General features: G+C 57.9%; 2 protein-coding genes across 3 annotated transcripts in view; both read right to left on the bottom strand.

Annotated features, from left to right (window-relative positions):
• The window catches only part of PPFIA3 (PPFI scaffold protein A3), a 40,995-nt gene extending 40,393 nt beyond the window's left edge, over positions 1-602 (bottom strand). The window contains exon 1 of the mRNA XM_085565718.1: positions 464-602. The gene's annotated coding sequence lies outside the window, so the exon portion shown is untranslated. The remainder of the gene's footprint in view (positions 1-463) is intronic.
• Positions 603-2,672: 2,070 nt separating this feature from the next.
• Positions 2,673-12,151, bottom strand: LOC110481266 (lin-7 cell polarity scaffold B). 2 transcript variants are annotated; one of them, XM_077789867.2, is made up of 6 exons: positions 12,025-12,151; positions 10,149-10,267; positions 8,655-8,726; positions 6,993-7,202; positions 4,970-5,130; positions 2,673-3,530 (listed from the first exon to the last, which is right to left on the bottom strand). In XM_077789867.2, exons 1-6 carry the CDS (start codon positions 12,119-12,121, stop codon positions 3,509-3,511), a joined length of 681 nt encoding a protein of 226 aa, XP_077645993.2. In that variant the 5' UTR covers positions 12,122-12,151; the 3' UTR covers positions 2,673-3,508. The 2 variants fall into 2 exon arrangements, with proteins under 2 accessions (XP_077645993.2, XP_085421980.1); XM_085565854.1 differs by lacking the exons at positions 2,673-3,530; positions 4,970-5,130 and adding an exon at positions 5,137-5,289.
• Positions 12,152-12,522: the final 371 nt, after the last annotated feature.

Genomic DNA, 12,522 nt, shown 5'->3' with positions numbered 1-12,522 from the left:
TTCGGGATGCGGCTGCCGGGTTTGGGATGCGGCTCCCGAGGCAGGGATGGGATCGGGATGGCGATGCCGGGTTTGGGATGCGGATTTGGGATTCGGGATGCGGATTTGGGATTCGGGATGCGGATGCCGGGGCCGGGATGCGATCGGGATGCGGATTTGGGATTCGGGATGCGGCTGCCGGGGCCGGGATGCGATCGGGATGCGGATTTGGGATTGGGGATGCCGATGCCGGGGCCGGGATGGGATCGGGATGGCGATGCCGGGTTTGGGATGCGGATTTGGGATTCGGGATGCGGATGCCGGGGCCGGGATGCGATCGGGATGGCGATGCCGGGTTTGGGATGCGGATTTGGGATTCGGGATGCGGATTTGGGACTCGGGATGCGGATGCCGGCGGCGGGCCGGGGGTCCCGGGGGTCCCGGGGGTCCCGGGGGTCCCGGGGGTCCCGGGCCCTGCTCCTACCTGGGCTCCGAGCGGCGCTGCGGCAGCTCCGGCGGAGGGAGGCGGCCCGGCGGGGAGGGGGGGCCCCGGGGGGGGTCGCTGCCGGTCGCCCCCGCGCCCGTTCAGGCCCCCAGCGAGCCCCGGGCCCGCCCGAGCCCCGCGGCCGCCGCCCGCCCCCCCCCCGGTACCGACCCCCCCCCCCCCCCGGCCGGCCCCGCAAAACGCTGCGCGGGCCCTTTAAGAGCGGCGCTGATTGACGGCGGCGCCGACCAATGGGAGCGCGCCCCGGGCCGCCGGCGGCGCCGTGGCCCCGCCCCCTCGGCGGGTGGGAGGGAGGGGCGTGGCCTGGGGGCGAGCGGCCAATGGGAGCGCGCGGGGGGCGGGGCCGCGGCGGGGGTGATGTCATCGGGCGGGGGCGGGGCCGGGCGCGCATGCGCGTTGCCATGGAGACGGCCCCGCCCCCCGCGTTGCCATGGGGATGGGCCATTCCCGGCACCACCCCCTCCTCCCCCCGCGGGCGTTGCCATGGGGACGGAGCATCATCCGCCCCGTTGCCATGGAGACGGGAGCGCTTCCCTTGATGGCGGTCGCCATGGAGACGGAGCATCATCATCAGCCGCGTTGCCATGGAGACGGGATCGCCCCTCCCCCCTCGTCACCATGGAAACCGCCCCACCCCCACCCCCCATGTTGCCATGGAGACGGGATCGCCCCTCCCCCCCCGTCACCATGGAAACCGCCCCACCCCCACCCCCCATGTTGCCATGGAGACGTGGCCCCGCCCCCTCCCCGGTTGCCATGGTTACCGACACACCACCCCACCAATTTTCCCATTTTCCCACCCAAAAATGGCACCTGGACCCCCTCCCCCCCCCCCGCCTGGGGACGGACACGTGACACTCAGGTGACACTCAGGTGACACAGGTGACGCAGGTGACACAGGTGTGAAACAGGTGACACAGGTGACACTGAGGTGACAGGTGACACAGGTGACACAGGTGACACTCAGGTGACACTGAGGTGACAGGTGACACAGGTGACACAGGTGACACTCAGGTGACACTCAGGTGACAGGTGACGCAGGTGACACAGGTGACACTGAGGTGACAGGTGACACAGGTGACACTCAGGTGACACTCAGGTGACACTCAGGTGACAGGTGACAGGTGACACAGGTGACACAGGTGACACACAGGTGACACACAGGTGACAGGTGACACAGGTGTGACACAGGTGACACTCAGGTGACAGGTGACAGGTGACAGAGGTGACACACAGGTGACACACAGGTGACAGGTGACACAGGTGACACTCAGGTGACACTCAGGTGACAGGTGACACAGGTGACACAGGTGACACTCAGGTGACAGGTGACAGGTGACACAGGTGACACAGGTGACACAGGGGTGACACTCAGGTGACACTCAGGTGACACAGGTGACACAGGTGACACAGGTGACACAGGGGTGACACTCAGGTGACAGGTGACACACAGGTGACACAGATGACAGGTGACACAGGTGTGACACAGGTGACACTCAGGTGACTCAGGTGACACAGGTGACACAGGTGACACAGGTGACACAGGTGACACTCAGATGACAGGTGACACAGGTGACACAGGTGTGACACTCAGGTGACACTCAGGTGACACTCAGGTGACAGGTGACACAGGTGTGACACAGGTGTCACTCAGGTGACTCAGGTGACACACAGGTGACACTCAGGTGACACTCAGGTGACACAGGTGACACACAGGTGACACAGGTGACACAAGTGTGACACAGGTGACAGGTGACAATCAGGTCACACAGGTGACACTCAGGTGACAGGTGACAGGTGACACAGGTGACACAGGTGACACACAGGTGACACACAGGTGACAGGTGACACAGGTGACACAGGTGACACTGAGGTGACAGGTGACACAGGTGTGACACAGGTGACACTCAGGTGACAGGTGACACAGGTGACACAGGTGACACAGGTGACACAGGGGTGACACTCAGGTGACACTCAGGTGACACACAGGTGACACAGATGACAGGTGACACAGGTGACACAGGTGACACACAGTTGACACTGAGGTGACACAGGTGACACTCAGGTGACACTCAGGTGACAGGTGACACAGGTGTGACACAGGTGACACTCAGGTGACTCAGGTGACACAGGTGTGACACAGGTGACACTCAGGTGACACTCAGGTGACACTCAGGTGACACTCAGGTGACTCAGGTGACCCACCTGGGCCACAACTTTAAATAGTCGCCAATAAATACTGTACAGAAATCCCCCAATGTACACGGGGGGGTCCCAGAGGGGTCCTGGGGGGTCCCAGAGGGTCCTGGGGGGTCCCAGAGGGTCCTGGGGGGTCCCGGGTGATTTTGGGGGGTCCTGGGGGTTCCCGGAGGGTCCTGGGGGGTCCCAAAGGGGTCCCGTGGGGGTCCCAGGTGACTCTGGGGTGTCCTGGATGGGGGTCCCAGGTGATTTTGGGGGGTACCAGAGATGTCCCAGAGGGGTCCCAGGTGACTTTGGGGTGTCCCGGGTGGTCCCAGGGGTGTCCCAGGGGGTCCCGGGGGGGTCGCAAGTGACTTTGGGGTGTCCTGGGGGACTTTGGGGGGTCCTGGGGAGTCCCAGAGAGGTCCCAGAGGGGTGCCAGGTGATTTTGGGGGGTCCTGGGTGGTCCCAGGGCATCCTGGGGGGTCCCAGGTGATTTTGGGGTGTCCTGGGTGGTCCCAGGGCATCCTGGGGGGTCCCAGGTGATTTTGGGGTGTCCTGGGGGGGGTCCCAGGTGATTTTGGGGGTCCCGGGTGGTCCCAGGGGTGTCCCAGGGCATCCCGGGGGGTCCCAGATGATTTTGGGGAGTCCCAGGGGTCCTGGGGGGGTCCCAGGTGATTTTGGGGTGTCCTGGGGGGGGGTCCCAGGTGATTTTGGGGGGTCCTGGGTGGTCCCAGGGCATCCTGGGGGGTCCCAGGTGATTTTGGGGTGTCCTGGGGGGGGTCCCAGGTGATTTTGGGGGGTCCCGGGTGGTCCCAGGGGTGTCCCAGGGCATCCCGGGGGGTTCTACCCCCTCGATTCCAGCGACCTGTGGGGAGAAATTGGGGTGGGGTCAGCGGGGTCAGGGGGCAGTTCAGGATTTTGGGATTTGGGCGCTCAGGATTTGGGATTTAGGACCCAGGGATTTGGGTGCTCAGGATTTGGGATTTGGGTGCTCAGGATTTAGGATTTGGGCGCCCAGATTTTGGGATTTAGGCACTCAGGGATTTGGGCGCCCAGATTTTGGGACTCGGGCGCTCAGGATTTGGGATTTGGGCGCTCAGGATTTGGGATTTGGGTGCTCAGTATTTGGGCACTCAGGATTTGGGATTTGGGCACTCAGGATTTGGGATTTGGGTGCTCAGGATTTGGGCACTCAGGATTTGGGACTCGGGCACTCAGGTTTTGGGATTTGGGCGCCCAGATTTTGGGATTCGGGCGCTCAGGGATCTGGGATTTGGGCGCCCAGATTTTGGGATTTAGGCACTCAGGGATGTGGGATTTGGGCGCCCAGATTTTGGGATTCGGGCGCTCAGGTTTTGGGATTTGGGCGCCCGGATTTTGGGACTCCGGCGCTCAGGATTTGGGTGCTCAGGTTTTGGGATTTGGGCACTCAGGATTTGGGATTCGGGCGCTCAGGATTTGGGTGCTCAGGTTTTGGGATTTGGGCGCCCGGATTTTGGGATTCGGGCGCTCAGGGATTTGGGATTTGGGCGCCCGGATTTTGGGACTCGGGCGCTCAGGATTTGGGTGCTCAGGATTTGGGATTTGGGCGCTCAGGATTTGGGATTTGGGCGCCCGGATTTTGGGACTCGGGCGCTCAGGTTTTGGGTGCTCAGGATTTGGGTTTTGGGCGCCCGGATTTTGGGATTCGGGCGCTCAGGATTTGGGATTTAGGCACTCAGGGATCTGGGATTTGGGCGCCCAGATTTTGGGATTCGGGCGCTCAGGTTTTGGGATTTGGGCGCCCAGATTTTGGGATTCGGGCGCTCAGGTTTTGGGATCTGGGCGCCCAGATTTTGGGACTCGGGCGCTCAGGATTTGGGATTTGGGCGCCCGGATTTTGGGATTCGGGCGCTCAGGATTTGGGATTTGGGCGCCCGGATTTTGGGATTCGGGCGCTCAGGATTTGGGATTTGGATGCCCGGATTTTGGGATTCGGGCGCTCAGGATTTGGGTGCTCAGGATTTGGGATTCGGGCGCTCAGGTTTTGGGATTTGGGCGCCCAGATTTTGGGATTCGGGCACTCAGGGATCTGGGATTTGGGCGCCCAGATTTTGGGATTTGGGCGCTCAGGATTTGGGATTTGGGCGCCCAGATTTTGGGACTAGGGCGCTCAGGGATTTGGGATTTGGGCGCCCGGATTTTGGGACTCGGGCGCTCAGGACTCGGGCGCTCAGGATTTGGGATTTAGGCGCCCGGATTTTGGGATTCGGGCGCTCAGGATTTGGGATTTGGGCGCCCGGATTTTGGGACTCGGGCGCTCACGAGTAGCTGTTGTGCTGCCGGCGCCGCGCCGTTCGCAGCTTCTCGAAGCGCGCCTCCATCTCCTCCAGCACGCGCGGCGTGTACCGGACCACGAGCTTCACCGAGCCCTGCGCCGCCTTCAGCAGCTCCACCGCGCGCTCGTGCTGCTCCCCCTCCACGCTCTGCGCCCCGAAAACTCAGATGGAGCCCCAAAAACTGCCCCGATCCCAAAATCCCACCCAAAAATGGACCAGATCCCAAAATCCCACCCAAAAACTGCCCCGGCCCCAAAATCCCTTCAGCAGCTCCACCGCGCGCTCGTGCTGCTCCCCCTCCACGCTCTGCGCCCCGAAACCCGGGATGGAGCCCCAAAAACTGCCCCAACACCAAAAACCCACCCAAAAATGGACCAGGCCCCAAAATCCCAGACAGAAACTGCCCCAAACCCAAAATCCCTTCAGCAGCTCCACCGCGCGCTCATGCTGCTCCCCCTCCACGCTCTGCGCCCCAAAACCCGGGATGGAGCCCCAAAAACCCACCCAAAAACTGCCCCGATCCCAAAATCCCACCCAAAAACTGTCCCAAACCCAAAAACCCATCCAAAAAATGCCCCGGCTCCAAAAACCCAACCGAAACCAGCCCCGACCCCAAAAACCACCCAAAATCCCAACTGAACTGCTCCAAACCCCTATTTAACTACCCCAAACCCCCATTTAACCACCCCAAAACCCCAAAATCCCCCCCAAATCCTCACCACGCCGTTTACGCTGAGCAGCTGGTCGCCGCGTTTGAGGCCCCATATCCCACCCAAACCCCCCAAAACCACCCCAAAACCCCAATTTAACCCTTCAAACCCCAATTTTTCCACCCAAACCCCCAAAATCCCGGGAATTCCCCCCGGATCCTCACCACACCGTTGACGCTGAGCAGCTGGTCACCGCGTTTGAGGCCCCATATCCCACCCAAATGCCCCTAAACCACCCCAAAACTCCAATTTAACCCTTCAAACCCCAATTTAACCACTCCAAACCCCAACTTTTCCACCCAAACCCCCAAAATCCCGGGAATTCCCCCCAAACATTCACCACGCCGTTGACGCTGAGCAGCTGGTCGCCGCGTTTGAGGCCCCATATCCCACCCAAATGCCCCTAAACCACCCCAAAACTCCAATTTTTCCACCCAAAACCCCAATTTTTCCACCCAAACCCCCAAAATCCTGGGAATTCCCCACGGATCCTCACCACGCCGTTGATGCTGAGCAGCTGGTCGCCGCATTTGAGGTCCCATATCCCACCCAAACCCCCCTAAACCACCCCAAAACCCCAATTTAACCCTTCAAACCCCAATTTAACCCTTCAAACCCCAATTTTTCCACCCAAAACCCCAAAATCCCGGGAATTCCCCCCGAAGCCTCACCACGCCGTTGACGCTGAGCAGCTGATCCCCCGTATCCCACCCAAACCACCCAAAACCACCCCAAAACCCAATTTGACCACTCCAAACCCCAATTTAACCACCCCAAACTCCCAATTTAATCACCCAAAAACCCAAAACCCCAATTTAACCACCCAAAACCCCAATTTTTCCACCCAAAACCCCCAAAATCCTGGGAATTCCCCCCAGATCCTCACCACGCCATTGACACTGAGCAGCTGGTCGCCGCGTTTGAGGCCCCATATCCCACCCAAACCCCCTAAACCACCCCAAAAACCCAATTTAACCCTTCAAACCCCAATTTAACCACTCCAAACCCCAATTTTTCCACCCAAAACCCCAATTTTTCCACCCAAAACCCCAAAATCCCGGGAATTCCCCCCGGATCCTCACCACGCCGTTGACGCTGAGCAGCTGGTCGCCGCGTTTGAGGCCCCGTATCCCACCCAAACCCCCTAAACCACCCCAAAACCCCAATTTAACCCTTCAAACCCCAATTTAACCACTCCAAACCCCAATTTAACCACTCCAAACCCCAATTTTTCCACCCAAAACCCCAATTTTTCCACCCAAAACCCCAAAATCCCGGGAATTCCCCCCGGATCCTCACCACGCCGTTGACGCTGAGCAGCTGGTCACCGCGTTTGAGGCCGCCGTGGCGGTCGGCGACGCCGCCGGGGATGACGCGCGAGATGTAGATGGGCGAGTTCTGCTCCTTGCCCCCCATGATGTTGAAGCCCAAACCCTCCTCGGTCTTGGGCAGCTCCACCACCCGCGGGTGCGCGTGGCCCTCGCTGGCCGCGAACGCCGCCACCGTGGCCTGGGGACACCGGGGGGACGGTGGGGACATTTGGGGACATTTGGGGACATTTGGGGACATCAAGGACAGTGGGGACATTGAGGGGATTGGGGACATTGGGGACATTTGGGGACATTGGGGACATCAAGGACAGTGGGGACATTGAGGGGATTGGGGACATTGGGGACATTGAGGGGATTGGGGACATTGGGGACACTGGGGACATCGGGGACATTTGGGGACATTTGGGATAATGAGGACACTTGAGGACATTGGGGTCATTGAGGGGATTGGGGACATTGGGGACATTTGGGGACATTGGGGACATTGGGGACATCAAGGACAGTGGGGACATTGAGGGGATTGGGGACACTGGGGACATTGGGGTCATTGGGTCATCAAGGGGACTGGGGACATTGGGGTGATTGGGGGCAATGGGGGCTTTGGGGGCATTGGGGACACTGGGGACATCGGGGACATTTGGGGACATTTGGGATAATGAGCACACTTGAGGACATTGGGGTCATTGAGGGGACTGGGGACATCGGGGACATCGGGGGCTTTGGGGACACTGAGTATACTGGGGGATACTGGGGACACTGGGGACATCGGGGACATTTGGGGACATTTTGGGACATTGGGGACATTTGGGATACTGAGGACATTTGAGGACATTGGAGTCATTGGGGACATTTGGGGACATTTGGGGACATTGGAGACATTTTGGGACATTGGGGACATTTGGGACATTGGGGACATTTGGGGACATTGGAGACATTTTGGGACATTGGGGACATTTGGGACATTTGGGGACATTGGGGACATTGGGGTCACTGGGGACGTTGAATTGTTTTGGGGTCCTGGCTGAGTTTTGGGGTCCCCAGGGTGGTTTTGGGCTCCTTGGGGACATTTTGGGGTCCCAGGGGAGTTTTGGGTTCCCTGGGAGATTTTTGGGGTCCCAGGTGGTGTTTTGGGGTCCCAGGGTGGTTTTTGGGGTCCCGAATGAGTTTTTGGGGTCCAAGGGGGATTTTTGGGGTCCCAGGGTAGTTTTTAGGATGCCAGGGGTGTTTTTGGGGTCCCAGGTGGATTTTTGGGGTCCCGGGGTGGTTTTAGGGTCCCAAGGTAATTTTTGGGGTCCCAGGGGTGTTTTTGGGGTCCCAGGTGGATTTTTGGGGTCCCGGGGTGGTTTTGGGGTCCCAGGGGTGTTTTTGGGGTCCCAGGTGGATTTTTGGGGTCCCAGGGTGTTTTTAGGGTCCCAGGTGGATTTTTGCGGTCCCAGGGGTGTTTTTGGGGTCCCAGGTGGGTTTTTGGGGTCCCGGGGGTGGTTTTGGGGTCCCGGGGTGTTTTTGGGGTCCCAGGTGGGTTTTTGGGGTCCCAGGGGTGGTTTTGGGGTCCCAGGGGTGTTTTTGGGGTCCCAGGGTAATTTTTGGGGTCCCGGGGTGTTTTTGGGGTCCCGGGGTGTTTTTGGGGTACCTTGGCCGTGGCGTGGGCGCGGATTTCGGGGCTCCCCGCGATGTCCAAGGTGTCGTAGAGCTGCTCGTAGACCTGGGGGGACCCCGGGATTGGGGGGGACCCCAAAACCCCAGGGGGGAACTGGGGGGCTCCCAGGAAAAGATTTGGGGGGGAGGGTTGGGGAGTTTTTGGGGTGGATTTGGGGTTTTTTTGGGTGCATTTGGGGGTTTTGGCGTGGATTTGGGGTTTTTGTGGTGGTTTTGGATTTTTTTTGGGGTGCATTTGGGTTTTTGGGGGGTTTTCTAGGTGGATTTGGGGGTTTTGGGGTGAATTTGGGGTTTTTTCAGATGGATTTGGGATTTTTTGGGGGGTTTTTCAAATGGATTTGGGATTTTTGGGGGGGTTTCAGATGGATTTGGGATTTTTGGGGGGGTTTTCAGATGGATTTGGGATTTTTGGGGGGGTTTTCAGATGGATTTGGGATTTTTCGGGGGTTTTGGGGTGGATTTGGGATTTTGGGGGGTTTCGGGGTGGATTTGGGGGTTTTTTGGGGGTTTTTCAGATGTATTTGCGATTTTTGGGGGGTTTTTTAGGGTAGATTTGGGTTTTTTCAGATGGATTTGGGTTTCTTGGGGATTTTTTAGGGTGGATTTGGGGTTTTTCAGATGGGTTTGGGATTTTTGGGGGGTTTTTTCAGATGGATTTGGGATTTTTGGGGGGTTTTTTCAGATGGATTTGGGAATTTTTTAGGGTGGATTTGGGGTTTTTCAGATGGATTTGGGATTTTTGGGGGTTTTTTTCAGATGGATTTGGTATTTTTGGGGGGTTTCGGGGTGGATTTGGGATTTTTGGGGGGGTTTCGGGGTGGATTTGGGATTTTTGGGGGGTTTTTTCAGATGGATTTGGGATTTTTGGGGGGTTTCGGGGTGGATTTGGGATTTTTTTAGGGTAGATTTGGGTTTTTTTCAGATGGATTTGGGATTTTTTGGGTTTTTTTCAGATGTATTTGGGATTTTTTGGGGGTTTGGGGTGGATTTGAGGTTTTTCAGATGGATTTGGTTTTTTGGGGGGTTTTGGGGTGGATTTGGGATTTTTTAGGGTGGATTTGGGGTTTTTCAGATGGATTTGGGATTTTTTGGGTTTTTTTCAGATGTATTTGGGATTTTTGGGGGGTTTTGGGGTGGATTTGGGATTTTTTTAGGGTAGATTTGGGTTTTTTTCAGATGGATTTGGGATTTTTGGGGTTTTTTTCAGATGTATTTGGGATTTTTTGGGGGTTTGGGGTGGATTTGAGGTTTTTCAGATGGATTTGGTTTTTTGGGGGGTTTCGGGGTGGATTTGGGTTTTTTTTGGGGGTTTTTCAGATGTATTTGGGATTTTTGGGGGATTTTTTAGGGTAGATTTGGGTTTTTTCAGATGGATTTGGGTTTCTTGGGGATTTTTTAGGGTGGATTTGGGTTTTTTTCAGATGGATTTGGGGTTTTTTGGGGGGTTTTCAGGTGGATTCGGGGTCACCTCGCGGATGGCGGAGCAGAACTTGCTCTGCAGGACCCTCTGCAGCGCCTGCAGCTTTTGGGGGGGCAGCTCCCCGCTGCGCTGGAGCCGCTCCAGCAGCTCCACGGCCCGGGACACGTCTGGGGAACCCCAAAATCAGCCCAACATCGGCCAGGGTCACCCCAAAATCAGCCCCAAATCGGCCCAGGGTCACCCCAAAATCAGCCCAACATCGGCCCATGGTCACCCCAAAATCAGCCCCAGGGACACCCCAAAAACAGCCCAACATCGGCCCAGGGTCACCCCAAAATCAGCCCCAAATCGGCCAGGGTCACCCCAAAATCAGCCCCAGGGTCACCCCAAAATCAGCCCAAAATCAGCCCCAGGGTCACCCCAAAATCAGCCCCAAATCGGCCCAGGGTCACCCCAAAATCAGCCCAACATCGGCCCAGGGTCACCCCAAAATCAGCCCCAGGGTCATTGCAAAATCACCCCAAAATCAGCCCCAGGGTCACCCCAAAAACAGCCCAACATCGGCCAGGGTCACCCCAAAATCAGCCCAACATCGGCCAGGGTCACCCCAAAATCAGCCCCAGGGTCCCCCAAAATCAGCCCAAAATCGGCCCATGGTCACCCCAAAATCAGCCCAAAATCACTCCCAGAGTCACCCCAAAATCAGCCCAACATCGGCCCAGAGTCACCCCAAAAACAGCCCAACATCGGCCAGGGTCACCCCAAAATCAGCCCCAGGGTCATCCCAAAATCGCCCCCAGGGTAATTGCAAAATCAGCCCAAAATCGGCCCAGAGTCACCCCAAAATCACCCCCAGGGTCCCCCAAAATCAGCCCAAAATCACCCCAAAAATCAGCCCAGGGTCATCCCAAAATCAGCCCAAAACCAGCCCAGAGTCACCCCAAAACCAGCCCAAAATCAGCCCCAGGGTCACCCTAAAATCAGCCCAACATCGGCCCAGGGTCACCCCAAAATCACTCCCAGAGTTACCCCAAAATCAGCCCAAAATCGCCACAGAATCACCCCAAAATCAGTCCCAGAGTCACCCCAAAATCAGCCCAAAATCAGCCCAGAGTCACCCCAAAATCAGCCCCAGGGCCATCCCAAAATCAGCCCAAAATCGCCACAGAGTCACCCCAAAATCACTCCCAGTCACCCCAAAATCATCCCAAAATGACCCAAAAATTACCCTCAGACTCACCCAAAAATAACCTCAAAATCACCCCAAAATCATCCCCAGAGTCACCCCAAAATCACCCCCAAATTCAGCCCAAAATCGCCCCAGGGTCACCCCAAAATCAAACACAGAGTCACCCCAAAATCTCCACAAAATTACCCAAAAATCACCCCTAGAGTCACCCCAAAATCACACCCAAAGTCAATCCAAAATCAAACCCAAATTATCCCCAAAGCCACCCCAAAATCACCCCAAAACAGGCCCAGTCACCCCAAAATCGCCCCAAAATCGCCCGGGCCACCCCAAAACAGCCCCAAAAACACCAAAATCACCCCAAAACCACCCAAAATCACCCCAAAACCACCCAAAATCCCCACCCTGCACCCCAAAACAGCCTCATTGCAGCCCCCCCCCCAAAAACCTGCTCATGGTGCCCCCACACCGACCCCACCTCACCCCAAAACTCCCCAAAACTCCCAAAACTCCCCCTGCACCCCAAAATTCACCCCCTGCCCCTCCTCAGCCCCCCAAAACCCCAAAATCCCCCAAAATTCCCCCAAATTCCCCATTGAACCCCCCCCAACCGCCCCTGGGCGCCCCCTCCCCCACTCCCCACACCCCTCAGCCCCTCCCCCTCCCCTCCCCCACCCTCCGCGCCCCCCAAAATCCCCCAAAATCCCCCAAAATCTCCCCAAAATCCGCCCCTACCCCGCTCCAGCCCCAGCGCGTCCCCGCTCAGCGCTGCCATCTTCGCGCGGCCACGCCCACCCGAGGCCACGCCCACTCCAGCGCAAACCACGCCCATTTCCACACAGACCACGCCCCCTTCTGCACAGGCCACGCCCACCACCCGCTCCGGGTCACGTATCCCGCGCGTGGCCACGCCCACTCCCTTATATGGGCATGCGCTGATCACGCCCCTCTCGGGCCACGCCCCCTGGGGAAATGGTCACGCCTTCCTGCGCGTGCGCAGAAAGGGGGGGGAACCCCCAAATTAGGGGGGGGGAACCCAAATTTTGGGGTGAAGACCCCAAATGTTGGTGGGGAATGGGGTGGGGGGCAAATTAGTGGGGGGCCCCAAATTTGTGGGGGATCCCAAATTTGTGGGGGATCCCAAATATTGGGGGGGGTCCCCATTTTAATGGGGGACCCCAAATTTTGGGGAGGGGTCCCAAATTAATGGGGTACCACAAATTTTGGGGGTGT

Source organism: Lonchura striata, chromosome 37 (assembly GCF_050655825.1).
Source record: "Lonchura striata isolate lonStrDom1 chromosome 37, ASM5065582v1, whole genome shotgun sequence".
NCBI lineage: Eukaryota > Metazoa > Chordata > Aves > Passeriformes > Estrildidae > Lonchura > Lonchura striata.
Note: the sequence above shows the minus strand (reverse complement) of the source record. Positions and strands in the feature narration are given on the sequence as shown.